At 37.8% G+C, this 26,710-nt stretch overlaps 1 protein-coding gene across 7 annotated transcripts in view; it reads right to left on the bottom strand.

Annotated features, from left to right (window-relative positions):
• FRRS1 (ferric chelate reductase 1) overlaps nt 1-20,252 on the bottom strand; it is a 79,834-nt gene extending 59,582 nt beyond the window's left edge. For 2 of the 7 annotated variants that reach the window (XM_077120145.1, XM_077120148.1), the window contains exons 1-3: nt 20,186-20,240; nt 11,371-11,509; nt 9,848-9,908 (exon numbers count right to left, since the gene is read on the bottom strand). In XM_077120145.1, the coding sequence (XP_076976260.1) occupies nt 9,848-9,908; nt 11,371-11,390 (81 nt within the window). In that variant the 5' untranslated portion in view covers nt 11,391-11,509; nt 20,186-20,240. Of the gene's footprint in view, nt 1-9,847; nt 9,909-11,370; nt 11,510-20,185 lie in introns of all 7 variants that reach the window. The other 5 variants (XM_077120150.1, XM_077120147.1, XM_077120151.1 and 2 more) reach the window with 4 other exon arrangements.
• Between the last annotated feature and the right edge of the window lie 6,458 nt (nt 20,253-26,710).

Raw genomic sequence — 26,710 nt, 5'->3', positions numbered from 1 at the left:
AGAATTAACACCAATACTTCTCAACTCTTCCAAAAAAAAAAACAGGAAAGAAGGTAAGACTTCTAATACATTCTGTGAGGCCAGCATCAACTCTTTATGAAGTCAAAGATACATAAAGACAATAGGAGAAAACCAGAAATTTACACCTTCTGAATATTGAAGCAAAAATCCTCAATAAAATACTAGTAAACTGAACCCAGCAGTACCTAAAAGTGGGATTACACCAGGAAAGCAAGAGTGATCCAACAAAACCAATCAATGTAATACACTAGATTAATAGAATAAAAGAAAAGACACATGATCATCTCAATTACCACAGAAAAATCATTTGACCAAACTCAGTGCCCTTTCTTGATAAAACAACACTTAAACTAGGAATAGAAAGGAACTGCCTCAATCTGATAAAAGGCATTAGAGCTACATCACACTCAATATATCTAATGAGGGTTTCATATCCAGAACATATGAAGAACTCTTACAACTCAACAGGAAAAAGACAAACAACCCAATCAAAAAAAATTGGCAGGAGGAAGCCGAAAGCCAGGAGGGAAAAGTTCCTCCTCCAGAACAGCAACTAAAGAAACAGAAACAATACGAAACAGCTCCCGGAGCCACGACAGAGACCAAAACGACAGCGTACCCCATTCTGGAACAGCTGAACGGGCAAGGAGAATCCGCTGCGGTGAGATACCCAAGGGGTGTGCGTTTTCCCGGCCGGGCGGCTGGCGACCGGGGTCCCCTCCACACACGTGGCTTCCCGGTCCGACTGGGAACGTTGGATAGCGGGGCCCTCCCGCCACGCTTGGCGTCTCGGGCCAGCTGGGCAATTTGGACCAGTACTCCCCCAAGTCGTGGTGGCTGGCGACCCCCGCTCCACGCGCGGTTTCCCGGGCCAACTGCGAGATTCGGATTGGCAAGTTAAAGGAGCCACAGCATCTTTTACTGGTGGGACCCGCAGACAGACGAGCGCCACGAGCGCCACCTACTGGGCAGGAAAAGAAAAACAGAGCCCAGAGATTTCACAGAAAAACCTTTCAACCAGCCGGGTCCCACACCCAGGGAAATCTGATCAAATGCCCAGACACCAGCAGAAAATAATGGATCACGCTCGGAAAATTGAAGATATGGCCCAGTCAAAGGAACAAACCAATAGTTCAAATGAGATACAGGAGCTGAGACAACTAATGCTGAATATACGAACAGAAATGGAAAACCTCTTCAAAAACCAAATCAATAAATTGAGGGAGGACATGAAGAAGACATGGGCTGAACAAAAAGAAGAAATAGAAAATCTGAAAAAACAAATTACAGAACTTATGGGAGTGAAGGACAAAGTAGAAAAGATGGAAAAAACAATGGATACCTACAATGGTAGATTTAAAGAGACAGAAGCTACAATTAGTGAACTGGAGGATGGAACATCTGAATCCCAAAAAGAAACAGACACTATAGGGAAAAGAATGGAAAAACTTGAGCAGGGGATCAGGGAACTGAATGACAATATGAAGCGCACAAATATACGTGTTGTGGGTGTCCCAGAAGAAGAAGAGAAGGGAAAAGGAGGAGAAAAACTAATGGAAGAAATTATCACTGAAAATTTCCCAACTCTTATGAAAGACCTAAAATTACAGATCCAAGAAGTGCAGCGCACCCCAAAGAGAACAGACCCAAATAGGCGTTCTCCAAGACACTTACTAGTTAGAATGTCAGAGGTCAAAGAGAAAGAGAGGATCTTGAAAGCAGCAAGAGAAAAACAATCTGTCACATACAAGGGAAACCCAATAAGACTATGTGTAGATTTCTCAGCAGAAACCATGGAAGCTAGAAGACAGTGGGATGATATATTTAAAATACTAAAAGAGAAAAACTGCCAACCAAGACTCCTATATCCAGCAAAATTGTCCTTCAAAAATGAAGGAGAAATTAAAACTTTTATAGACAAAAAGTCACTGAGAGAATTTGTGACCAAGAGACCAGCTCTGCAAGAAATACTAAAGGGAGCACTAGAGTCAGATACGAAAAGACAGAAGAGAGAGGTATGGAGTAAAGTGTAGAAAGAAGGAAAATCAGATATGATATATATATAATACAAAAGCCAAAATGGTAGAGGAAAATATTATCCAAACAGTAATAACACTAAAAGTTAATGGACTGAATTCCCCAATCAAAAGACATAGACTGGCAGAATGGATTACAACCCAGCAATACCACTGCTAGGTATCTACTCAAAGGACTTAAGGGCAAAGACACAGACGGACATTTGCACACCAGTGTTTATAGCACCATTATCTACAATTGCAAAGAGATGGAGACGGCCAAAGTGTCCGTTGACGGACGAGTGGCTAAGCGAACTGTGGTGTGTACCTATGATGGAATATTATGCAGCTTTAAGACAGACTAAACTTATGAAGCATGTAATAACATGGATGGACCTAGAGAACATTATGCTGAGTGAGTCTAGCCAAAAACTAAAGGACAAATACTGTATGGTCCCACTGATGTGAACCAACATTCGAGAATCAACTTGGAATATATCATTGGTAACAGAGACCAGCAGGAGTTAGAAACAGGGTAAGATAATGGGTAATTGAAGCTGAAGGGATACAGACTGTGCAACAGGACTAGATACAAAAACTCAAAAATGGACAGTACAATAATACCTAATTGTAATGTAACTATGTTAAAACACTGAATGAAGCTGCACCTGAACTATAGGTTTTTTGTTTGTTTGTTTGTTTGTTTGTATCTTTTGTTTTTGTTTTTTTCTTTTTCCTTTTTTATATATATATATTTTTATTATTATTATTATTTTAATTTTCTTCTCTATATTGACATTCTATGTCTTTTTCTGCTGTTTTGCTAGTTCTTTTCCTAAATCGATGCAAATGTACTAGGAAATGATGATCATGCATCTATGTGATAATACTAAGAATTACTGAGTGCATATGTAGAATGGAATAATTTCTAAATGTTGTGTTAATTTCTTTTCTTTTTTTTAATTAATAAAAAAAATTAAAAAATTAAAAAAATAAAAAAAATTGGCAAAGGACTTAAACAGACATTTGTCAAAAAAGATATACAAATGACCAATAAGCACATGAAAAGATGCTCAACATCATTAATTATTAAGGAAATGCAAGCCAAAAGCACAATGAGATGCCACTTCACATCCACTAGGATGGCTATAATCAAAACCCACACAGACACACGCATACACACACCAGAAAATAAGTTTTAGTGAGAAAGCAGACAAGTTGGAACCCTCACAGATTGCAGATGGGTATGTAAAATAGGGCAGTAGATGCGGAAAATAATTTGGCAGTTCCTCAGAAAGTTAAACACAGAATTACCATACATCCCAGCAATTTCACTCTTAGGTATATACCCCAAGGAGCTGAAAACAGGTATTTCAACAAGTACTTTGTACACACATGTTCACAGCAGCACTATTCGCAATGGTCCAAAGTGGGAAATGACACAAATGTCCATCAAAGAATGATGGGATAAACAAAACGTGGTACAGCTATGTAAGGAATATGATTCAGCCCTTAAAAGAAAGAAGTACTGATGGATGGTGCAGCATGGATGACCACAAAAACATAATGTTAAGAGAAAGAAGCCAGACACAAAAGGTCACATATCATAGGATTCCATCTATATGAAATATCCAGGATAGTTAAGTTCATAGAAACAAAAACAAAATTGGCGGTTGTCAGGTACAAGGAGGAGGGGCTCCTTGATGGGGGAAGGGGAAATGATAAAGGTGTTTTGGAGCTGGGTTGGGATGGTGGTTGCACAATTCTGTGGATGTGTTTAGAGCTACTGAGTTGTGCACTTGAAAATGGTTAGTTTTATGTTGTGAATTTTAGTTCATTAAAAAAATAGTATTGTTCTTTTCCTAAATCGATGCAAATGTACTAAGAAATGATGATCATGCATCTATGTGATGTTAAGAATTACTGATTGCATATGTAGAATGAAATGATTTCTAAAAAAAAAAAAAATAGTATTGTTTAAAAAACCTCTGTACCCTATGCTTAAGATAGGTGCAATGAGTACTGCCTATCATTTTATGTAAAATGTAAAAGACATACTATCTAACATTAACAGGGATGTGGATAAATGAGAACTCTCATACACAGTCACTGAAGAGGATAAATTGTCACAACCTTTTCAGAGGAAACTTGACAGTGTCCTACTATACAAAATACGCTTAATCTTTGCACTCGGAATTCATATCCAAGAAATTATCTTATAAGAAATCACACATAATTACACATGGATTATTTATTTGTAATCGGAAAAACTGAAGACAACTTATGTGGTTACAAAAATAAACTATATTATATCCAATCTATGTAATAAAAATCTATCAAAAAGTATGAATTTCAGTGGACAAAGCTGAGAGTTACTATTTATTGAGTTCTTTGTTTGTACCAGGCATTGTTTAAATGCTTTGCAAGCACTGGGAACTGAATCATGTCTTCCACAAAAGGCATGTTCAGGTCCCAATCTCTGGTCCTGTGGCAGGAACTCATTTGTAAATAGGACCTTCAAAGATGTTATTAATGTGTCCAAATAGAATGAGGCTGAGCCTTAAACTAATATGGCTAAAATCTTTAGTAGAAAAGGAAATTGGACATAGGAGAGAAGCCACAGGGAGTAGCCAGAAGCTGGAAGTCAATGGAACCCGGAAGTGAAAGGCAAAGCACTGTGTGTATTACTATGAGGATGAAAAGCCAAGAACTAGGGATTTTCTGGCAGCCAGCAACAGAAGCAGTGTTCCAAGAGAAAGCATTGCCTTGCTGATGCTTCAGTTTTGAACTTCTCCTACCTTCAAAGCCATGAGCCAATAAATTTTCATTATTTAGGTCAACCCATAGCATAATATTTGTTTTAACAGCTACGAAACTAAAACAGCAGATATTAACTCACTTCACAAAATCCTATGGCATGGATTCTCATGCACTTAAGTGAAAGCATGCTCATGGCACAAAGAAAAAAAATAATAAAGCAACCTGCAAAATGATATGTAATGTGCAAAAACATACATTACTTAAAAAGAAAAGTGTATCTGCCATACTTTAATCATTCTCAACAATGGTTACTGTTTTAGTTTCCTAGGCTGCTCAAGCAAATACCATAAAACAGTTTCATTTAAACAATGAGAATTTATTTGCTCACAGATTGGGGGACAGGAAAATGTCCAAATCAAGGCATTATCAAGGTGATGCTTTCCCCCTGAAGACAGTGATGTGTGGCTGCCAGTGATGTGTGGCTCCTCTGTCACATGGCAAAGCACATGGTGATGACTCCTGGTCTTTCCTTTCTCTTCCAAGTTCCACTGATTTCACCTTCTTACTTCTTACTTCCTCTGGGTTTTTCTCTCTGTGTATCTGAATTTCAATCTGTTTATAAGGATTCCAGTAATAGGTTGAAGACCCATCCTGATTGTGGTGGGTCAAACCTTAATTGAAATAGCCTCATCAAAAGGTCCTACTTAGGGTAGTTCAGTGGTAGAATTCCTGCCTGCCATGTGGAAGATCCGGGTTCGATTCCCAGCCTATGCACTTCCCAAAAACAAACAAGCAAACAAACAAACAAAAAACCAAACAAGAAAAAAATTCAACAAATGGTGCTGCAATAACGGGACATTCACATGGTAAAAGAATGAAATGTGGCCCCCGCAATATAGCATACAAAAAAAAGTTCCTACTTAACCACCATGGGTTCATACCCACAGAAATGGATTACATTTATGAACATATTTTTCTGTGGTATATACAGCTACAAACCAGCACAGCATATTTGTATTTTCAGGGTTGATAGAGGAGTGGACTTTTCTATCTTTAATCCCCATTTTATCTGTATATTTAAAGAGGGGGGAGAATCCTCTAGCGTTTTATAATTTTAAAAATAGTACAGGACTTCCAGGAAGATGGTCAAATAGAGTAGATCAAAATTAGCCCTGCTCCACGGAAAAGTTAGAGAAGAGACAGGAGGGTGACTGAGGCAGCGATTCGAGAGTGTGGCTGACCTGGGAGCGCCTCTGCACCACATGGGGTGCCCTGGTTGCAGAGGCCGAGGAACTGATTAGCAGAGGGCTGGAACCTAGAGTGAGGTGCGGAGCTGCAGAACCCGTGGGAGTACACGGACAGGAGCCTGACTAGGAAGTAAGCCAGGCCATGTTCCTTGGGCGCACTACCCTCACCAGCACAGCCCCATGACCGGCAACTCACCCCACAGCCCACAAACCTGAACATTGTCACCCACTCCCATGCCCCGTACTCCAGGTGCCCCCAACCCACCAGTCCCCAGTGCACATAACTGTCCCACTCCCACCTCAGCCCAACCCACGTCTCCTGCACCCCTCCTGAGCACCACCCCCTACTCCCTGTTCCCTGCAGGCTGCTGCTAGCACATAAAGGCTGTGGCACTAACCTCCATACCTAGGTTAGCATACTGTCCCAGAGCCTCGCTCCACCCCACTTGAGCTCTGAGCATCCGTTTATAGCACTCCCAGGCCCATGCATGCTCATGGGCCCCCAATCACATCATTCAGCTCTGGGAACCACACTTTACAGCAGTCCTAGAATGGCACATGCACACAGCCACACATCCCAGCACTGAGAAACTGCTGACCTGTGCAGCCGGGTCACATCTGTCCCCAATCCACAAAGGCATAACGCCAACCTGCTGCCACAGCTCTATGTATGCGCACAAAGGGCCCCATGCCTTAGACCAGCACACCCCAGGGTTACACCCTCCAGACCTGTGCACCCACACAGTTACATCCTCCCTGGCTGCTGGGCACCCATGTTCACCAGCACCAGTGTAACATCCACAACCTGCACCTGTACCTGCCCTGAAACAAATCACCACACTGAGTGCCCACCCCATGCCCTGCTCCCTGCTGTACAACCATCCCACAAACTACAAGGCCTTACACTACTGAAAGAAATCAACTCCCAAAATAAATCAATCAGGATATTTACATGCCACGAAGACAGCAGAAGATCACAGAAGCACATCACAATGCAGACAGATATAACCCTGCCTAATGACCGAATTAAAACACCAGAGGAGACACACAGATGTTGGAATAAATAATCAAAGATGTTCATCCAACTCTACTTAATAAAATAAGTGGGATAGTAAATGACATAAAGGAGATCAAGAAGACAGTAAAAGAGCATTAAGAGGAATCTGAAAGAATAAATAGGAAAAAAGTGGATATCACAGAGAATAAAGACTGTTGACCAAATAAAAAACAGGCACACAACACCAACTTTGAAGAGTCATCAGAAAGAATAAGTGATATAGAGGACAGGATAATTGACTTCGAAGACTCAAAACAGCAAATGGCAAAAAAGATAGAAAAAAACTGAATGGGAACTCAGGGAAATGATAGACAAAACAAAGTGCACAAATGTAAGAATCATTGGTGTCCCAGAAGGAGAAGAGAGGAGTAAAGAGCTAAGAAGAATAGCTGACGATATAATGGAGGAAAAATTCTAACCCTCATAAAGGACATAAATACACACGTCAACAAAGCCCAACAAACCCCAAACAGAATAAATCCAATAGGTCTCCCCCAAAGCACATACTAATCAGTCTGCCAAATGTTGAAGAGAAGGAGAAAATCCTGAAGTGGCAAGAGAAAAACAATCTACTACATACAAGGGAAATCAAATAAGACTGAGTTCAGACCACACAACACCATGGAAGCGAGAAGACAGTAGTATGATATATTCAAGATCCTGAAAAAGAAGGATTTCCAGCCAAAAATTCTGTACCCAGCCAAAATGTCCTTCAAAACTGAGGGAGAGATTAAATTTTCACAGACAAAGGAGTCTTGAAAGAATCTGTCAACAAGAGGCATGCCCTACAAGAAATATGAAAAGGAATTCTGCCAGCTGAAAAAAAAATGACAGGGAAGAGATGTCTGGGGGGAGGGCACAGAATTGAAGAGTACCACTAGGGTACTTTAAAGAATACAAAGAGGGAAAAGAATATATAGAACTGACAAATAAAATTAAAAAGATAAGATGGTAGAATCAAGTAACACAATTTCAGTAATAACTTTGAATGTTAATGGACTAGACTTATCAATGAAAAGATACAGACTGGGTGGGCCACAGTGGCTCAATGGCAGAATTCTCGTCTGCCATGCCAGAGACCTGGGTTCAGTACCCAGTGCCTGCCCATGTAAAAAAAAAACAAACGATGTAGATTGTTAAAATGGATTAAGAAACATAATCCAGCTATATGCTGCTTGCAAGAGACTCATCTTAGACACAAGGATACAAATAGACTGAAAGTGAAAGGATGGAAAAAAGATTTTCCATGCAAGTTGCAACCAAAAGAAAGCAGGAGAAGCTATACTGATATCAGGCAAAATAGACTTTAAATGTAAAGACATCACAAGGGACAAAGAAGGACACTATATACTAATAAAAGGGTCAATTCACCAAGAAGATATAACAATCGTTCAGTGTTTATGCTCCAAATAAAGGAGCTCCAAAGTACATGAGACAGACATTGGCAAAACTGAAGGGAGTGATAGATGTTTCAACAATAATACTTGGAGACTTCAATATACCCCTCTATAGCTAGAACAACCAGACAGAAGATCAATAAGGAAATAGAGAAGTTAAATAACTTGATAAATGAATTAGACCTAACAGACATATATACGTCATTACACCCCAAAGCACAAGGATATACATTCTTCTCTCGTGCTCATGGAACATTCTCCAGAAAGATCATATGCTGGGGCACATTAAAAACATTGAAATTATTCAGAACACTTTCTCTGATCACAATGGGATGAAGCTTTATTTCAATAACCACCAAAGAACGAGAATATTCACAAATACATGGAGATTTAATAACACACTCTTAAACAACCAGTGGGTCAAAGTAGAAATTGTTAGAGAAATCAGTGGTTATCTGGAGATGAATGAAAATGAGAATACAGCTTATCAGAACTTATGGGATGCAGCAAAGGCTGTGCTGAGAGGGAAATTTATTGCCCTAAATTCCTATGTTAAAAAACAAGAAAGAGCAAAAATCAAGGATTTAACAGCACACCTAGAGGAACTTGAGAAAGAACAGTATATTAACCCCAAAGCAAATAGGAGAAGAGAAACAACAAAGATTAAAGTAGAGATAAATGAAAGGGAAAACAAAGGAACAATAGAAAGAATCAATAAAGCCAACAGTTGGTTCTTTGAGAAAATCAATAAAAGTGGTGGGCCACTAGCAAGACTGACAAAGAAAAAAAGAGGGGATGCAAATAAAATCAGAAATGAGAAGGGGAACATTACCAAAGACCCTGAAGAAATAAAAGAAATCATAACAGGATACTATGAACAACTATATGCCAACAAACTAGATAACATATATGAAACGGACAAATTCCAGGAGACAAACAAAAAAATAATGAAAGGTGACCCCTCCATATAGCATACAAAAAAAAAAAAGGTAAAGTAAAAGATTCAAGAACTAAGATCTTCCTGTAGTGCTTTCATTTATTCTGTCCTCACATTAACCATGAAATACTAATTTGATAGAGCAGCACTATATACTCTAATAACTTATACATGTACTGGGTAAACCTAAGGAGACTGACTCCAACTCCCAATTCTCCTTATATGTGATAGAAATATATGATACGATAATCTCTCAGGAGTTTTAGTAGATTACACAATTCCAGATTTTTAACAGTTACAAACGACCCAAAATTAAAAAGTTAGATAGGTGTAATATAAGATCCCACAATCTTAAAGAATAAAAACAGCTGTCTACAATATACAGAAATTAACATACAAAAAAGAATACCAACCTTTCTGTGAACTGGATTAGAAACCGACTGTAGTTCAAAGGTCACCCTAACATTTACTCTCCTGTAAGAAAAAAAACATGCTCAACCATCAGAAGCATTCACATGAAATGAATTATCACTGTCATTTATATTAGCTAAGTTTTCAGTCTTAAGCTACACTATTTTCCACAGGTGTTACCTAACTCATGAACCGATATTTGGAAAGCACACCAGACTTAAAGTTTATGTTCTTGTTCTTCCACTGGAGAATAATCTACAAGTTTTTATTGTAAGGCTAAATTTTCCCACTTGTAAAATAGGGTTGTTGGAAGGTTTAAATGAGTTAAACAATGTGGAGTTCCTAGCACTAGCCTGGTATATAATCTTACTATCTTGATTCTAAAGCAGCATCTATTGAAAGACAAACCATCAATTTAATAATAACTTTCCACATTAAAAAAAAAACTCACCATTTCAAATGATTTATTTATAAGAGAGTGCATACAAAAAACTTAAAATGTAAACATTGCTATTGTTCAGAATGTTTAGAATCGAGGAAATAGTATATTCACTTCCCTTATGCCTACAAAAAGTTTTCTCAGAGCCATAAATCAACCTAAAATATTCTCTATTTATACAGTATATCTATAGAACTCTTAACTCTGAGAGGGAAAAAGCATAGGTATCCATATTCTATATTGCATCTTACAGAATCTAGAATTGGGCAGAGGCATATAAATAAAGGTGCTTCATAAACACTAATTAAATTCAGCAGGAATGTTTAAACTCAGGAAATAGAGGGAAAACCCTAGTAAGAAAACATCTCCTCACCAGTGGTTCTTAAACTACTCTACTAGAATTGAATAATAATGGTCTTTCACTGATGTACAGGGAAATAGAATTAGTTCAATTTAAGCTATTCTGCCAAAGACTTCTTTTAACCTTTTTGACTTTCTATCACTTAACTAGTAGAGAAGTAAAAACTATAGACATAGCAATTAAGCATTGATGAAAATATTGGAAACAGTTGAGCAATTGTTTTTACATTTTATGCTCTTGCTTTTATATTCTTTTTCTGTTTTAGACAAGAGGAAATTTTATTTTTCCTTTCCATATATTATCATTCTCTCTCCACTCACTCCAGTACGTCATATATTGGGGTTTAGTTTTCACATATTTTTTTAAATTTATCATTTCATTTAAATTTATTATTGACTCTAAGATTGGATGTTAAATCTTAGTTCATTTGATGAGATTGTTACTACAAATCGAATCTGTTATCTGAAAACAAACCAGAACACTGGTCTACATTGCAAAGATAATAATTACTTTTTTCTCTTTTTTTCTTTCTTTAAGAATTACTTTTAAAAACAAGAATGTCAAATAAATTAAAAGTGAAAGGATGGAAGAAAATGTTCCACACAAGTTGTACCCAAAAGAAAGCAGGAGTAGCTATACCAATATCAGACAAAATAGACTTTAGATGTGAAGAACTCATAAGAGATAAAGAAGGACACTATATATTAATAAAAGGGACAACTCACCAAGAAGAAATAACAATCATAAATGTTTATGCTCCCCATCAAGGAGCTCCAAAGTGCATGAGACAAACACTGGCAAAACTGAAGGGAGTGATAGATGTTTCAACAATAATACTTGGAGACTTCAGTATACCATTTTTCCCTATAGACAGAACAACCAGACAGAAGATTAACAAGGAAACAAAGAAATTAAAACAACTGGACAAATGAATGAGACCTAACAGACATATATAGGTCATTATACCCAAAACACCAGGATATACATTCTTCTCTAATACTCATGGAACATTCTCCAGGATAGATCATGTGCTGGGACACAAAACAGGTCTTTATAAATTTTAAAACATTGAAATTATTCAAAGCACTTTCTCTGATCACAATGGTATGAAGCTGGATCTCAATAACCACCAAAGTATGAGAACATTCACAAATATATAGAGATTAAATAACACACTCTTAAACAACCAGTGGGTCATAGAAGAAATTGCTAGAGAAATCAGTAGCTATTTGGAGACAAATGAAAATGAGAATACAACTTATCAGAACTCATGGGATGTGTCAAAGGCCTCACCGAGAGAGAAATTTATTGCCATAAATGCCTTTATTAAAAAACAAGAAAGAGCAAAAATCTAGGACTTAACTGCTCACCTGGAAGAACATAAGAAAGAACAGCAAACTAACCCCAAACAAATAGAAAAGGAGAAACAACAAAGATTAAAGCAGTGTTAAATAAATGGGAGAACAAAAGAACAATAGAAAGCATCAATAAAACCAAAAGTTGGTTCTTTGCGAAAATCAATAAAATTGATGGGCCACTAGCAAGAATGACAAAGAAAAAAAGAGAGAGGACGCAAATAAACAAAATCAGAAATGAGAAGGTATGCATTACCACAGACCCTGAAGAAATAAAAGAAATCATTAAGAGGATACTATGAACAACCATATGCCAACAAACGAGACAACTTAGATGAAATGGACAAATAACAAGCTACACTGACTCAGAAAGAAACAGAAGGTCTCAACAAATCAATCACAAGTAAAGAGATTCCAATCAGTCCTCAAAAATCCTCCTACAAAGAAAAGCCAGATGGCTTCTTTAAGGGGAATTTTATCATATATTCTAAAAAGAACTAACACCAATCATGCTCCAACTTGTCCAAAAAGTGGAGGGAAAAGGAAAACTACCTAACTCATTTTATGAAGCTAACATCATTTTAATACCAAAACTGGGTAATGATACTATAAGAAATGAAAACTACAGGCCAACCTCCTTAATGAACATAGATGCAAAAATTCTCAACAAAATACTAGCAAATTGAATCCAACAACCCATTAAAAGAATTATACACCATGACCAAGTGGTATTTATACCAGGAATGCAAGGATGGTTCAACTCAAGAAAATCAATTAATGTAATACAGCACATTAACAAATTGAAAGGGAAAATTCACATGATCATCTCAATGGATGCTGAGAGAGCATTTAACAAAATTCAGTATCCTTTTCTGATAAAAACACTTCAAAAGATAGGAATCAAAGGTAGTTTCCTCAATATGATAAAGGGCATATATGAAAAAACGATAGCCAGCATCATACTAAATGGAGAAAGACTGAAAGCTTTCTCCTAAGATCAGGAATGAGACAAAGATGCCCTCTGTCACCACTATTATTCAACATTGTACTAGAAGTTCTAGCTAGAGCAATCAGGCAGGACAAAGAAATAACAGGTATCCAAATTGGAAAGGAAGAATTAAACTCTCATTACTTGCAAATAATATGATACTAGGAAGATTCTGAGAAATCTACAGCAAAGTTACTTGAGCTAATAAACAAATTCAGCAAAGTGGCAGGATATAAAATTAATGTGCAAAAATCAGTAACATTTCTATACACAAGCAATAACCTAGCTGAGGAGTCAGTTAAGGAAAAAATTCCATTCAAAACAGCAACTAAAAGAATCAAATACTTAAGAATGAACTTAACTAGGCATGTAAAGGACTTGTACACAAAAAACTACATAATAAAACTACATAATATTGCTAAAGGAAATCTAAATAGGTGGAAAAGCATTCCCTGCTTATGGATAGGAAGGCTAAATATAGTTAAGATATCAATTCTCCCCAAATTGATCTACAGATTCAACACAGTACCAATCAAAATTCACACAATCTACTTTGAAGATTTGGAAAAGCTAACTACCAAATTCATCTGGAAAGAAAAAAGACCCGGAATAGCTAAAAGCATCCTAAAAAAGAAGAATGAAGTGGGAGGATTAACACTCCCTAATATTAAAACCTATTTTAAGGCCACAGTGGTCAAAACAGCATGGTACTGGCACAAAAATAGAAGCATTAATCAATGGAATCAAATCGAGAGTGCAGAAATAGACCACACCAAATCTATGGTCAACTGATTTTTGACAAGGCCCCCAAATCCTCTGAATTGGGACAAAATTTTCAATAACTGGGCATGGAAGAACTGGATATCAATAGCCAAGAGAACGAAAGAGGACCCCTATCTTACACCCTACACAAAAATTAACACAAAGTGGATCAAACACCTAAATATAAGAACTAGCACCATATAGCTTCTAGAAGAAAATGTAGGGAAACATCTTCAAGACCTACTAATAGGAGGTACCTTCCTAAACTTTACACCCAAAGTACAAGCAACAGAAGAAAAAATAAATAAATAAATGAGAACTCCTCAAAATCAAATGCTTCTGCACCTCAAAAGACTTTGTCAAAAAGGTAAAGAGGCAGCCAACTCAATGGCAGAAAATATTTGGAAATCACATATCGGACAAAGATTTGATTTCCTATATATTCAACTCAATAGCAAAAGAACAAATGACCCAATTATAAAATGGGCTAAAGATATGAATAGGCATTTTTCTGAAGAGCAAATACAAATGGCTCAAAAGGACATGAAGAGATGCTCAATTTCATTGGCTAAAGGGAAATGCAGATCAAGACTACAATGAGATACCACCTCACACCTATAAGAATGGCTGCTGCTAAACAAACAGGAAACTATAAATGTTAGAGAGGATATGGAGAAACCAGGACACCTATGCATTGCTGGTGGGAATTTATAATGTGTTGGTTAGCTGATGGCTGGGGGTAAGTGGCCGTACTGAGTCAAGCACACAGCACACAGCACACAGCACACAGTCATGAAGAAATGACTCAGGAGACAACCCTCAGGGGTGAGTGGAAGGTGTCCACTTTATTGAGGAAGTGCACAGGCTTATATAGGCTGGGAGCATGCAGGGACACGTGTCGGATGGGGATTGGTGGCCATTGCTGCTAGGGTGGAGGGCAGATTTCTGGGATTGGTCACCATTGTCGCTAGGGCAGAGGGCAGATTTAAGGTTAGAGCTTTTGGCGTGACCCACCACCAGTTCTGGGAAGAAAGCTGGTCGCGGGTTAGGCCATTTTGTGTTGCCTTGCATCAATAATGGTACAGCCACTATGGAAGACTGTTTGGCGGTTCCTTAGGAAACTAAATATCGAGTTGCCCTGTCACCCAGCAATAGCACTACTTGGAATATACCCAGAAATCCTGAAAGCAATAACATAAAATAGACATTTACACACCAATGTTCACAGCAGCATTATTCACAATCTCCAAAAGATGGAAATAAACCAAATGCCCATCAGTAGACAAGTGGATCAACAAAACGTGGTATATACATACGATGGAATATTATGCAGCAGTAAGACAAAATGACATCCTGAAGCACATGACAAGATGGATAAGCCTTGAGGATAAAATGCTGAGTGAAATTAGCCAGACACAAAAGGATAGATACCGTATGATTCCACTTTTATGACCAGCATAAAGGTATAATCAGAGGTTTACAATACAGAATATAGGGGACTTAGAGATACATGGAAGCTAGAGATGAGCGAACTGTTAGCTAATGAGGTTTAACTGCAATGTAAGGGAATAGATAGGTGCGAAGGTGATTCTCTAATGGATATAAAAGGAATATTACCATATCGAAGATGAACAAGATTAAAACGGTTTGTATAGACCTACATGTCCCACTGATTCACACTAGAAATATGAATTAGTTCTCACAAGAATTAATTCAAAGATATGATTCTTGTATAAAGAGTGTTTTTCCGGGGTACGGGGGAAAACTGCTATTGCATGCTATGAGCTATGTTCAAAAGGAAACCATCAGCACTACCACAGCAACAGCAGGGGTAAATAATGGGGTGAAGGACAAGAGTTACGTGAAGGTTTAGATTTCCTTTCAGGCGCGGGTGTGTTTATTGTTTTTTTTTCTCTTGAGAACAATGAAATTATTTAAAATTGAGAATGCTGACAGACTATGGACTTTGGGCCCTTCTACATGATGCCCGATGAATTCAGGTGGCTGAAGGATGCACTGACAGAGAAGTAGATTGATGAACAATGGTGTATACTAATGAACAAATGTTGTGCTGCTACGAAAAGGAGCAAAGTCCTGAGGAATGCAACGATGTGAATAAACATGTGGGACATTTGGTGAGACAAAATAAGTCAGAAACAAAAGAACAAAAATAGTATGATCACCTTTAGAAAATGCTTATAAGAATACAGGGGCTGAGATTTGCAAGCCTTTAGAACAGACACGTTAAGTCCGGAGTGGTGATTATTATTTCTGGATTTTGAGAGGCTGTTTTATATGTATAACCTGATATTTAGAGATAAGAATGAAGCCAAACAGGTTGGGGTTAAAGTAATTCAGATCATAGGGGTAAGGAAGACAGTGTCTCTATTTTAGAACCACACATACTCTTTGAGACCAATGGAAGAAAGGTTTATCTGATCTGGAACTGAAATTTTCTGTAGCACATAATCTAATTCAACCCATCTGTATAGCTCATTTGAACTACTGAAACATGGAGACCAGAATAAGAAAGAGGTCCTTTAATCCTGAACAGATTATTGTAATGCCTGGAAACATCTCAAAATGTTATCAAATAGTATTGGCAAAGATAATCAAAAAGTATTGGCAATAATCCCTAAGGGAGGGGAGAAAGAATATGGAACTATTAAACCTTACCATCAGGGAATCCCTTGACATTGTGTCAAACTTTAGAGACACCCAAATCAATAGGCCATGCCCTCGATCATGAGGCTTACTCTTGTGAAGCTTATGTAAGTAGCACAGATGCTTAGACTACCTATAGGCATGCCTAAGAGTTACTTCTGGAGGACCTCTTTTGTTGCTCAGATGTGGCCTCAGTTTCTCTAAGACCAACTCTGGAAGTGAAATCATTGCCCTCCCCCCTACATGGGACAAGACATTCAGGGGTAAAAGTCTCCCTAGCAAATTGGGAGGTGACTCCCAGGGATGAATCCAGACCTGGCATCATGGGATCAACAATTCCATTCTGACCACAAGGGGGAAAAGAAGTATAATTAATAAAGTATCAGTGATAGAGAGAGTTTAAATAGAGTCAAAAGGCTACTCTGGAGGTTGCTCTTACACAAGCTTCAGTTAGACTTTGCTACCTATCATAACCTGGCAACTTCCAAGCAGGACCATTCCAGCCAATCCTAAAGAACACCTATGGCAATATATAAGATTCCACAAGAGTTCCATGCACTAGAGTAACTTTCCAGAAACCTACAACTTTCAGATGGATCCCTGGTCCAGTTAAGTCCTGAAACCTAACCCAGCTTCTCCAGGACATCATATAGTTTCATCTCCCTACACCATATTAGTGACAGATCCTTCCAATATCAAAAATTTAGAATTGCCATGGCCCAAACACCCCTAAAGAGCAGGATGGAAAGATCAAAGGTGAATGTGGAGTTACACATAGAAGATAGGATTTAACAAGTGAATATAAACGCTGAATCATTAAATTGATATCTCTTTTAGTCTCCAGTATTTTATAGCAGCTGCTAGTAAAAACCTAAAATTGTGAAATTGTAACCTGTGCCAGTTTGAAAGGATGTATGTACCCTAGAAAAGCCATGTTTTAATCCTAATTCCATTTTGTAAAGGCAGCCATTTCTTCTAAACCCTATTCAGTACTGTATGTTTGAAACTGTAATTAGATCATCTCCCTGGAAGTGTGACTCAATCAATGTGGGTATTAAACTTGATTAGATAGAGATGTGTCTCTACCCATTTGGGTGGGTCTTGATTAGTTTACTGGAATCCTATAAAAGAGGAAACATTTTGGAGAATGAGGGAGATTCAGAGAGAGCAGAGCAGAATGACAGAGCCACAAGAGAGCCACAAAAGAGAACACCACAGAACCAAGAAGCAGAGAGTTCACCAGCCAGCAACTTTTAGAGATGAAGAAGGAAAATGCCTCCCAGGGAGCTAGAAAGGAAGCTAGCAGATGACACCGTGTTTGCTACGTGCCCTTCCAGCTGAGAGAGAACCCCTGATCATATTTGCCATGTGCCTTTCCACTTGAGAGAGGAAAAACCCTGAACTTCATCAGCCTTCTTGAATCAAGGTATCTTTCCCTGAATGCCTTAGATTGGACATTTCTATAGACTTGCTTTAATTGGGACATTTCCACAGCCTAAAAATGGTTAACTTACAACTTATTAAATTCCCCTTTTTAAAAGCCATTGAGTTGCTGGTATATTGCATTCCAGCAGCTAGCAAACTAGAACATAACCCACGTTAAACTCTGAAATACGTTCTACAACTAATTGTGGTGCTGTGCTTTGAAATTTATAGCTTTTTGCATATGTCATTTTTCACCAAAAAAAAGAAGGAAAAAAAAGTCGACTGTGATGATAAAAAACATCTAAGCCCTCTAGTCTCCCATATCCTGGGGCAGCTAGAAGTAAAAATATGAAAGGATTGTACGGTAGCCCATGACAAACTCTGGGATCTGTCCTGTTGAAGAGTACTTTGAAGAAATTACTTTTTTATTTCTTTGCTTTGTATGTATGTTATACTATACAATTAAAAAAGTTAAAAAAAAAAAAAAAGGTCCAAAGTATTATAGTACTTTACGTGTAAAGCCTGTAAAGAAAGCCATTAAAATGACAATAACTGTGTTAACAGTAGTTAAACATTTTTTTCCATTTTCAAACATTTTATGTTACTTTTACTGCTGTTTTGGCATTTTGTTTTGGGTTTTTTTTTAATAAATGCCTCCACCCTATTTCAAGACTATTTAAAATGCAATCAAATGGCTGTGCCTTATGATACAGTGTGGACTTCAAAGTCACAGAGACCTAGATTTGAATTCTTCCAGCACCTCCTTAGTAACTGAGTAAATTATTTAACCTTCCTGAGTCTTAGTTGTCTCATTGTTAAATAGAGACAATGTCACCAATATCAAGGGCTTTTGTGAGGATTAAATAAGATAACATATAAAACATGTAGCACGTGACCACCATGGAAGAGATCTTCAATAAAAATCACTTTACTTCCTTCTAGTCTGATTCCCCCAACCAGTACAATCTCCTTATTCTCAGGACCTCCATTAACAACCTTTTTTGCTAATAAAATATATTTCATTTTCTGCCACAACTGGCAAAAGCCTGGACAGCAACACGGGTGATCCACTCATCGAGCCCTGTTCATACCGTCAAACAGGAAGCCCTGAAAACAGCACTTGCGCTGTGATTTTTAATCGAATTTCAAGAGAATCTGACATGATATAAATAAAGAGGTGTGAAACAAGAAGGTGCAGATAACCAAAAGAATCAATAGATTGGCTTAGTAAAAGATTTAATTAGGTCTCATCCCTTTGAACAAAACCATACTTTAAAAAGTCTAGTTTCACCACTTAAATGCACCTTGAGAACAGTATGCCAAGAGAAATGAGCCAGACACAAGGACAAATATTGTACGATTTCACTTACATGAACTACCTAGAAGAAAATTCCTAGAGACAAAAAGTAGATGTGTTACCAGGGCCTGGGGGGTTGGGGAGAGGGGACCCTGGCGATAATGGACAGGTATTGCTTGATGGGTACACAGTTTCTGTTTTGTAATAAACGGTGGTGATGATAACACAACATTGTAAATGTAATTAATACCACTGAATTGTACACTTTAAAAGTGGCTAAAACGGCAAATTTTATAGGACTTATATTACCACGAAATAAATACATAAATATATAGTCTAGCTAATTGATTTCAATAGACCAACTTTAAGCCCCCACCTCTGCACTATCCAAGTACAATATTAGAATCATTCACTATTTTTCTTTAATTGAGAGGAGAAAGAAAATATCTGAACTGAAAAGTTTAGCAGGGTAAAGAAACAAACACATTTACAAACTAAACACTCTCCTTTACCCCTAAGACACTACAACAACTTGCAGAGGTCCCATTTTGAAACACCAAGCAACACCTTTCCGAATTTCTAACAGCACACAGACTTGGAAAGGAAAAAAGCCAACATTTCTAAATAAAAAAAAGACATTTTCAAAACCAAATACGATTTTAAGTCACCCTCACATGGACTTGAAATATAAGGAAGTTCCCATACTTTAAAATTAAAAAACCAAAAATAAAAAAAAAGAATACTCGTGCAACGAATAAAGTAGCTGCTTTTCAGGATCCCAAAACAAGCCTCTAGTTATTAACCCTCTTTTCTTGGGATTAAAGCACAATAGTCAAAATGACGGAGCACATTACTAACACAACTCGTTAGCGAACACTCATTAACTCAATACAAGCTCCAGAACATAACTTGTTAACAAAGCATACGTTCTGTATCTCTCACTGCCCTCGTCAGCTCAGCCCGCCTACTCTCGGTTCGGTTGCTTAGCTAGATTCAAATTTCAATCGCTTTTGAAGAGTTTTGACAAAAAGAGAGCAGGCGATACTTACCTCGACCCGCAAAGACAGCCTAACCAGCTTCCGGTTTTGTTACCAGTTGTATCACGTTTCAGCAGCTGGGAGGAGCCAGTTTACCCAGGAGTCGAAGGGAGTCTCCCAAATTTAGCAGCATAACTTGATTTGAAAGACCAGTAATAGTTTTAGAACAACTTTTACTGAGAATTATGGATTCTGTTTTACACGAAGGAACATTTTTGCCAACTAGTAGTAGTTTCACCAAGAAAATTATTTTTGTCTTTAACTCCAAGATTATTTGAAAATGCATACTGGTTCTATTTAATGCAATGTAAAGACAAAGAAAATTTGGTTGGCAATCTAGGTGGGGTTGCCAAATTTAGCAAATCAAGATATGATACAGGAGTTACTTTTAAGTTTAAATTTCAGATAAACACGTATCGCTTTTTCAAAAAAGTATTGCCCTATGCAATATTTGAGACATACTAAAATATAATTCGTTGTTTTTAGGGTTAGTATTGTACCATGCAATATTTGGGACATTCTTATACTTTTTTATCTGAAATTCAAACTTAACTGGACACCCCATATTTTATCTAACAATCCTATCTAAAGAATAGCAGTAATTGCCAAACTATTGCAATTAACTGGCAAAATAATGCAAAGGAGTTCTTTTAGTTGGTGAAATTTACTCTGAAATGTTTTTGGGTGTTTGTATGGTTTTACTTATTTTTAAGGCATTAATCTTCGTTTTTTTCACAAGATTGTTTTGCAAAAGAAAATGTTTTTAGGCTAGGAAAAGATAATGAATCTGAAAACAAATTAAACATACCACTTCAGACCATGACTAACATATGCAGAATGGAAAACAGACTATGACACACACCTAGAACTGTGATCTCTGTCTGGTTGTCAACCAATACTAGTAAATACAACCATTTTAAAAAAGAAGAGATGGGGGAAAAAATACCATGGCTTTAACCTTTTCCTTAAGTAGTAATCACAATTAACAAAATCATCTCTATAGGATTTTAAAGAGAAGTCTTTAAATAAACATGAACCAGAAGTGGTTTTTTTAAATTCTAAAGTTGCTTGGAATGTGAACAGATTTAAACTAAGTTAGCTGATCTTTCCTTCCATTTAAGCCCTCAAGCACTGACATAGCTTTCTGTAATTATGCTGAGACCCTTTCCAGGAATATCCCCACTGGACACTTTGCAGGCCGAAAGTATGATAAAAAGTGTTTCTCTTCCGGGAGGGAAGAGAAGAAACCAAAACTCGATCAAAGGAGCTTTATTGCTATGCTATGCGCAGGCGGGCTGAAGCCTAGGATGGCACAGTCCTGAGCTGAGCAATGGAAGGGCACAGCTTATGGGGGATGGTTGGGGTGGGGGGATAGGAAAAGGCAGGTGGTGGTTTTTCATTGTCTTGCTTGGGTACAAGAAATTGGCAAGCTAAGCGTGGAGGTATCGCAAGCTTGTAGCTGCCGTAGCTACTACAGGGGGATGTTGGATAAGGGGAGCTATCACAGGATGGCAGCCGCCGGAGTGTGGATGCAAGGACAATGGTGGGACTGCCACGTGAGCTGGGGCAGGTTTGGTTTTGCCAGGGGCCTCCTGGAAGTTATGGGTGGGGGGAGTTTCTTGGACTGTTTGCTAAGGGTCGGTTACTTCAGGGGGGGGGGGGGGGTAGCCCAACAAAAAGTCTATAGAGCAAATAGTTCCTAGAGTGTATTATCATAGTCTCACCTCCTACAGCACTCTTAGGAAGCTGTTGGCCTTAACTAAAGCCGCCCTTTCCAGGCTGTTATATCCCTTTAAGTCCTCTGCTATAATCCACCTTTATTACTCTCTCCCAGAAGTTCATCTCTGCCAGGCGTTTTGTTCATCAGCTACCTCTAAATTGGTCACAAAGGAAAACAAATTTATTAATATGCTCAGTGGTGCTTAGGCTATCAGAAGTCGAAACTACCCTATTGGATCCCAATCTCTCACCTCTTCATCAGCATTTCTCAAACTGTTTGGTTTCCCCACCCGGTTACAACTGAAAAGTTATTGTGCACCACAAAGAGATATTTGTTTAGGTAAGTTATATCTAGCTATATGTATGGTATTAAATTAAAACTGAGAAATATTTACATATTTATTCATAAATTAACTTTGTAGGGTTTTCTTTGTTTTTGTTTTTGTTACAGAAGCTGTGGGTTTACAGAACAATCATGCATAAAGTTCTGGATTCCCTTATACCATCCTATTCTTCACACCCTGCATTGGTGTGAGACATTTGTTACAATTGATGAAGGCACATTTTTATCATGGTACCATTAACTATTGTCCACTTAGGCTCACTGTGTTGCACAGCTCTATGGATTTTTTTTTTTTTTTTTTTTTTTTTTGCAGTGCAACACACTACCCCTGTTATATTGGGGCCTAACATTCTATACAACCTAACATTCCCCTTTTAACCAAAATCAGATAGATATTTCAGTACTGTTCATTAAGTTCACAATGTTGTGCTACCTTCATCACTATCCATTACCAAAACATTTCATCCTTCCAATAGAAACTCTGTACACTTTAAACCTTAACTCCCTATTTGCTATCTCCAATCCATCCCTTGTTAAAAAAAAATTTTTTTTAATTAAAACGGAGAACTATTTAAATAATTATTCATAAGTTCATTTTCAAATAGCAAAAGCACATTACATGTCAATAGTAAATACGTTTCTATGGTTGCTTTTATGATTTTTTTCCAAAAATTAAGTAAGAAAGTTGGCATTATTTAAATGTTTATACAATGTGTTCAATCTAAAACAGGGGGATTCTCTCTTCTGCTTCTCCATTCATTGTCAAGCTATCGTGTAATACATTATGTAGCTGCTGGAAAATGCCACTGTATAATCATGAGAAAGTGAGAATGAATAAGGCAAAGTACAGCAGGAACGAAACTATCATTGATTGAACAGCTGCTTTGACCATGGCACACATATTAATACTCTCTAATTCTCACTAGTAGAAAAAGGTGTCATTATACACATTCTACCTGCACATGTGTTTATCTGCAGGAGAAAGGTAGCGTTATATACATTCTACCGCTGAGAATGTTAAAGCTCTGAGGGGCCCAGTATATTGCCCAAGGTCAAGCACAGAAAAGTGGCTTTTCCAACCTAGAGCTATTAACTCTCTGCTGAGCCTCATTGCCAAGTCTGAATGAGGTTTGATGAGCCAAGCTAATAAACTTCGCTTTCCTAATATACTCAGCTTTTCATGAAAGATTATATTCAAGTATAACATCTCCAAGTGATTAGGCCCCTGCCTCAACTCAGTAAACATAAAACTCACCATCTAAAACTGACTTAGTCTCGCTTGGCCTTTAATTATGTCCGTCTCATCCAAACAGCCAAATTCCTGCTCTTTGTTCATCTCCACACCATCACTCTGGTTTTTTTACTTTTTAATTCTCAACTAGACTACAGTCATTGCCTACTAAGTGGTCTCCCTATTTCCAGTTTTTCACTAACCTAATGAGCCATCCCACAAGTATGTTACTCTTTCTAAAGCATAACTACCATCACGTATTTCTCCTGCTCAAAAATTCTTTATTGACTTACTGCTTATTACTAAATGAATAAAGGTCGAGAATCCATAGATAGATGGTTGAAACTCAGAACTCTCAGCTGTCTGGCTTCAACCTGTATTTCCAACTCTCTATCCCTTCACAGCCCACACCCCACCTTTATGGGAGCATTTCCTCTGTTTCGAATGTTGTTTCCAACCCTCATTCATTTTCAGAAACCTACTATCTTTAAGATCTAATTCTAGTATCACCTTTTCTATGGGTCCCCAACCCAGAAACAATGTCTCATTTTTCTAAGCATTGAAGGCATGGCATTTAAAGTTCTTTTCAACAGAACTCACCATTTCTTTCCTGTCTGAAAATTATTTGTTTTATCTTCTTGTGCCAGGAGACCCTTGTAAAATTCTGTACTTACAGGCCAAGTGTCCTGGATAGACCCAAGTTATTCCAAATCCCAGAGATAATTTGCAGTTATTACAAGGAAATGATCATGCATGAACTGCAAAAATGTTGAATCTGGAAAATGCAAAGTTTGATACTTTGTTATATTTCTGTTACAGAATAGAAGAAGCACGAGTCACAAAAAATATATATTTTAGTCACTTAGCAAGAAAGATTCAAGTCACCTTCTCCCTTAGAAGCAAGATCTTCACCATGAAATTTGGAGTTAAACAGGCAGATTTTACTTAAATCTTCATTCCTAAAATCTTTAAAGTAAAAGAGCAGAACCATATCAGTGAAAGACTGAAAATTCAGGATAAGTACTATCAGGAATTACTTAATACTGTCTTATTATTGTCTCAAGTTGAACAGAAAAAAGACTGTTGAAAAATGATTGATGTCCAGTTCTTAGGGCTCTTAATCTTTTGTTCATTGACTTATGGAAAGAATATATATAGGGCCCTGTGAGAAGGATATCTCTTCTTGTCTTCGATAGGAATTCCAAAAAAAACTTCCTTAAGACTGAAAGTTCTTTTAGAATAGCAATCCTGCCCAGCGATCCCACCCAATCCACAGCACCTAGTGGTAATAATAATAAACAGGATTTAATGAACATGTGCCAGGGACTTTAAGTGATTTGCATGTATTAGCTCAGTCCTCACAGCTATGCTAAGTAGACTAATATTACCCCTATTTTACATAGAGACAATTGTATCCAGGAGAGTGCACTCTGTATTTGTTAACTGAAGTGAGCTATTAAAACTATCCATGTATTGAAGGGAGAGGTTGGAAATCAAAGACTGCACATATGATTAAAAACCTGGGGTTTGTTCTTTTTATCTTATAGCTAATGGAAAATATATCATGACTTTAATAAAATAGAACTATTTGATCAACATAGCAGACATTCGATTTAATTTAATTTTAAAATTTTAAGTTGAAATTTGAGGAGTAGTGTTTTTGGTCTAAGGAAACCTAGTTTCAAGTCCCAGCTCCACCAGCTCTTGGTCTTGGGCAAATTACTTAGCTGATCTTTCCACTTTACTTTCTTCATGCTGAAAAAAAGGAAAATGATTCTTATCTTGCACATCTCACTGGTTTGTCTGAGAACTGAATTTATGCTGCATATTTGTAAAGGATTCTTACTTCAAGACAACAAGTTGAAGATGAAGAGGGAGCAAAGAAGAAGAGAAGGAGAAGAAATAAAGCCTGGACTGAAAAATCAAGCAGATCAGGGAGTAAAGGAAGCAGCAGAGGCAAAAAGATATTTAAAAAAGAAAACAGATGTTAGGTGACTAAGGGTGGGATGGCCATGGGAGCAGAGAATAACACATTCTGATAAAAGACTAAAGAACCAAATGGGGAAAAAGGAAGGAGGATGGGAGCAAATGGGGAGGAGACTCATGGGAAAACAGAGCAAAGAAAGGGAAGGCAGCGGAAAACTACTGGGTTTCATGGTTGTGACGATGTCATTTATTTACTTGAACTCTGATTTAAGGGCTACTGCCTCTCACTTGCTACACATCCCACCAGAGGAAAAGAGACAAATCACATACTGTTTGGGTGTAGTATTTATCCACACCTCAGGGAGGAAGCCCTGCCACTGAAAATTGCTACCTTGATTAGCATCTGGGTTTGTTTGCTCCAAGTTTCTGAGGTTAAGGTCTGGCTGGGCCTTTTTATTAAACTTCACATCTCTCCCAAATTGTGGAATATAAGCAGACTGAAACATCAAACAGCATCGGAGGCAGAGAGTATGTGAGGGCTGGGAGATGGCCTCTTAGCATGTGTCCAAGACTTCCCCACAGATTGCTTCTCCTTCCCCCTTTTCAGCAGGAAACTCATCAGGTGACTACATTTCCCAGCCTCTCTTTCATCTAGGTGATACAATTCAATTCTGTCCAGTGGAATGTGAGTTGAAGTGACCTGTACAAAAATGTCCCACTACCTCTTGTTCCCTTCCATCAGGCTGGGTCCAGAATGCTGGTGAGGCAGCTCCACCCTTGCAAACTACAGAGGAGGAGCCCTGGAGGATGGAAGAGCAATCAGACAAAAGAAATTGGGCCCATGGATGATCTTGAGGAGCAGATCCACCAGTGTGCCTTGGACTGCCTGCCTACCTCTGAATATTGTGCAAAAAAAGAAATAAACATGTATCTTGTATTTTTTAATCTCTGGTACAGCAGATTTGCCTGTACCTTAACTAATACCAAACAACGTAACTTGACTACGTAGGGAGCTCTTCAGTGAGAGCAAATTTGATGCAGATGACTGAAAAGGAGTAACATCAAAGCATGAGACTTATAACAGAGAGACTAAAGCCCAATTGTTTTTTTTTAATATTTTTATTGATAAAACAACTTACAAACATACAAACATTCCATACATGGTGTACATTCAGTGGCTCACAGTATCATCATATAGTTGTGTATTCATCAGCATAATCATTTTGTTGAACATTTGCATCCCTCCAGTAAAAGAAATAAAAAAGAAAAAAGAGGAAGCTCATATACACCATACCCCTTACCCCTCCCTCTCATTGAT

This window comes from Tamandua tetradactyla, chromosome 11 (genome assembly GCF_023851605.1).
Source record: "Tamandua tetradactyla isolate mTamTet1 chromosome 11, mTamTet1.pri, whole genome shotgun sequence".
NCBI classification, from domain to species: domain Eukaryota; kingdom Metazoa; phylum Chordata; class Mammalia; order Pilosa; family Myrmecophagidae; genus Tamandua; species Tamandua tetradactyla.
The sequence above is the reverse complement of the archived record's forward strand: the minus strand, read 5'-3'. Positions and strand labels throughout refer to the sequence as shown.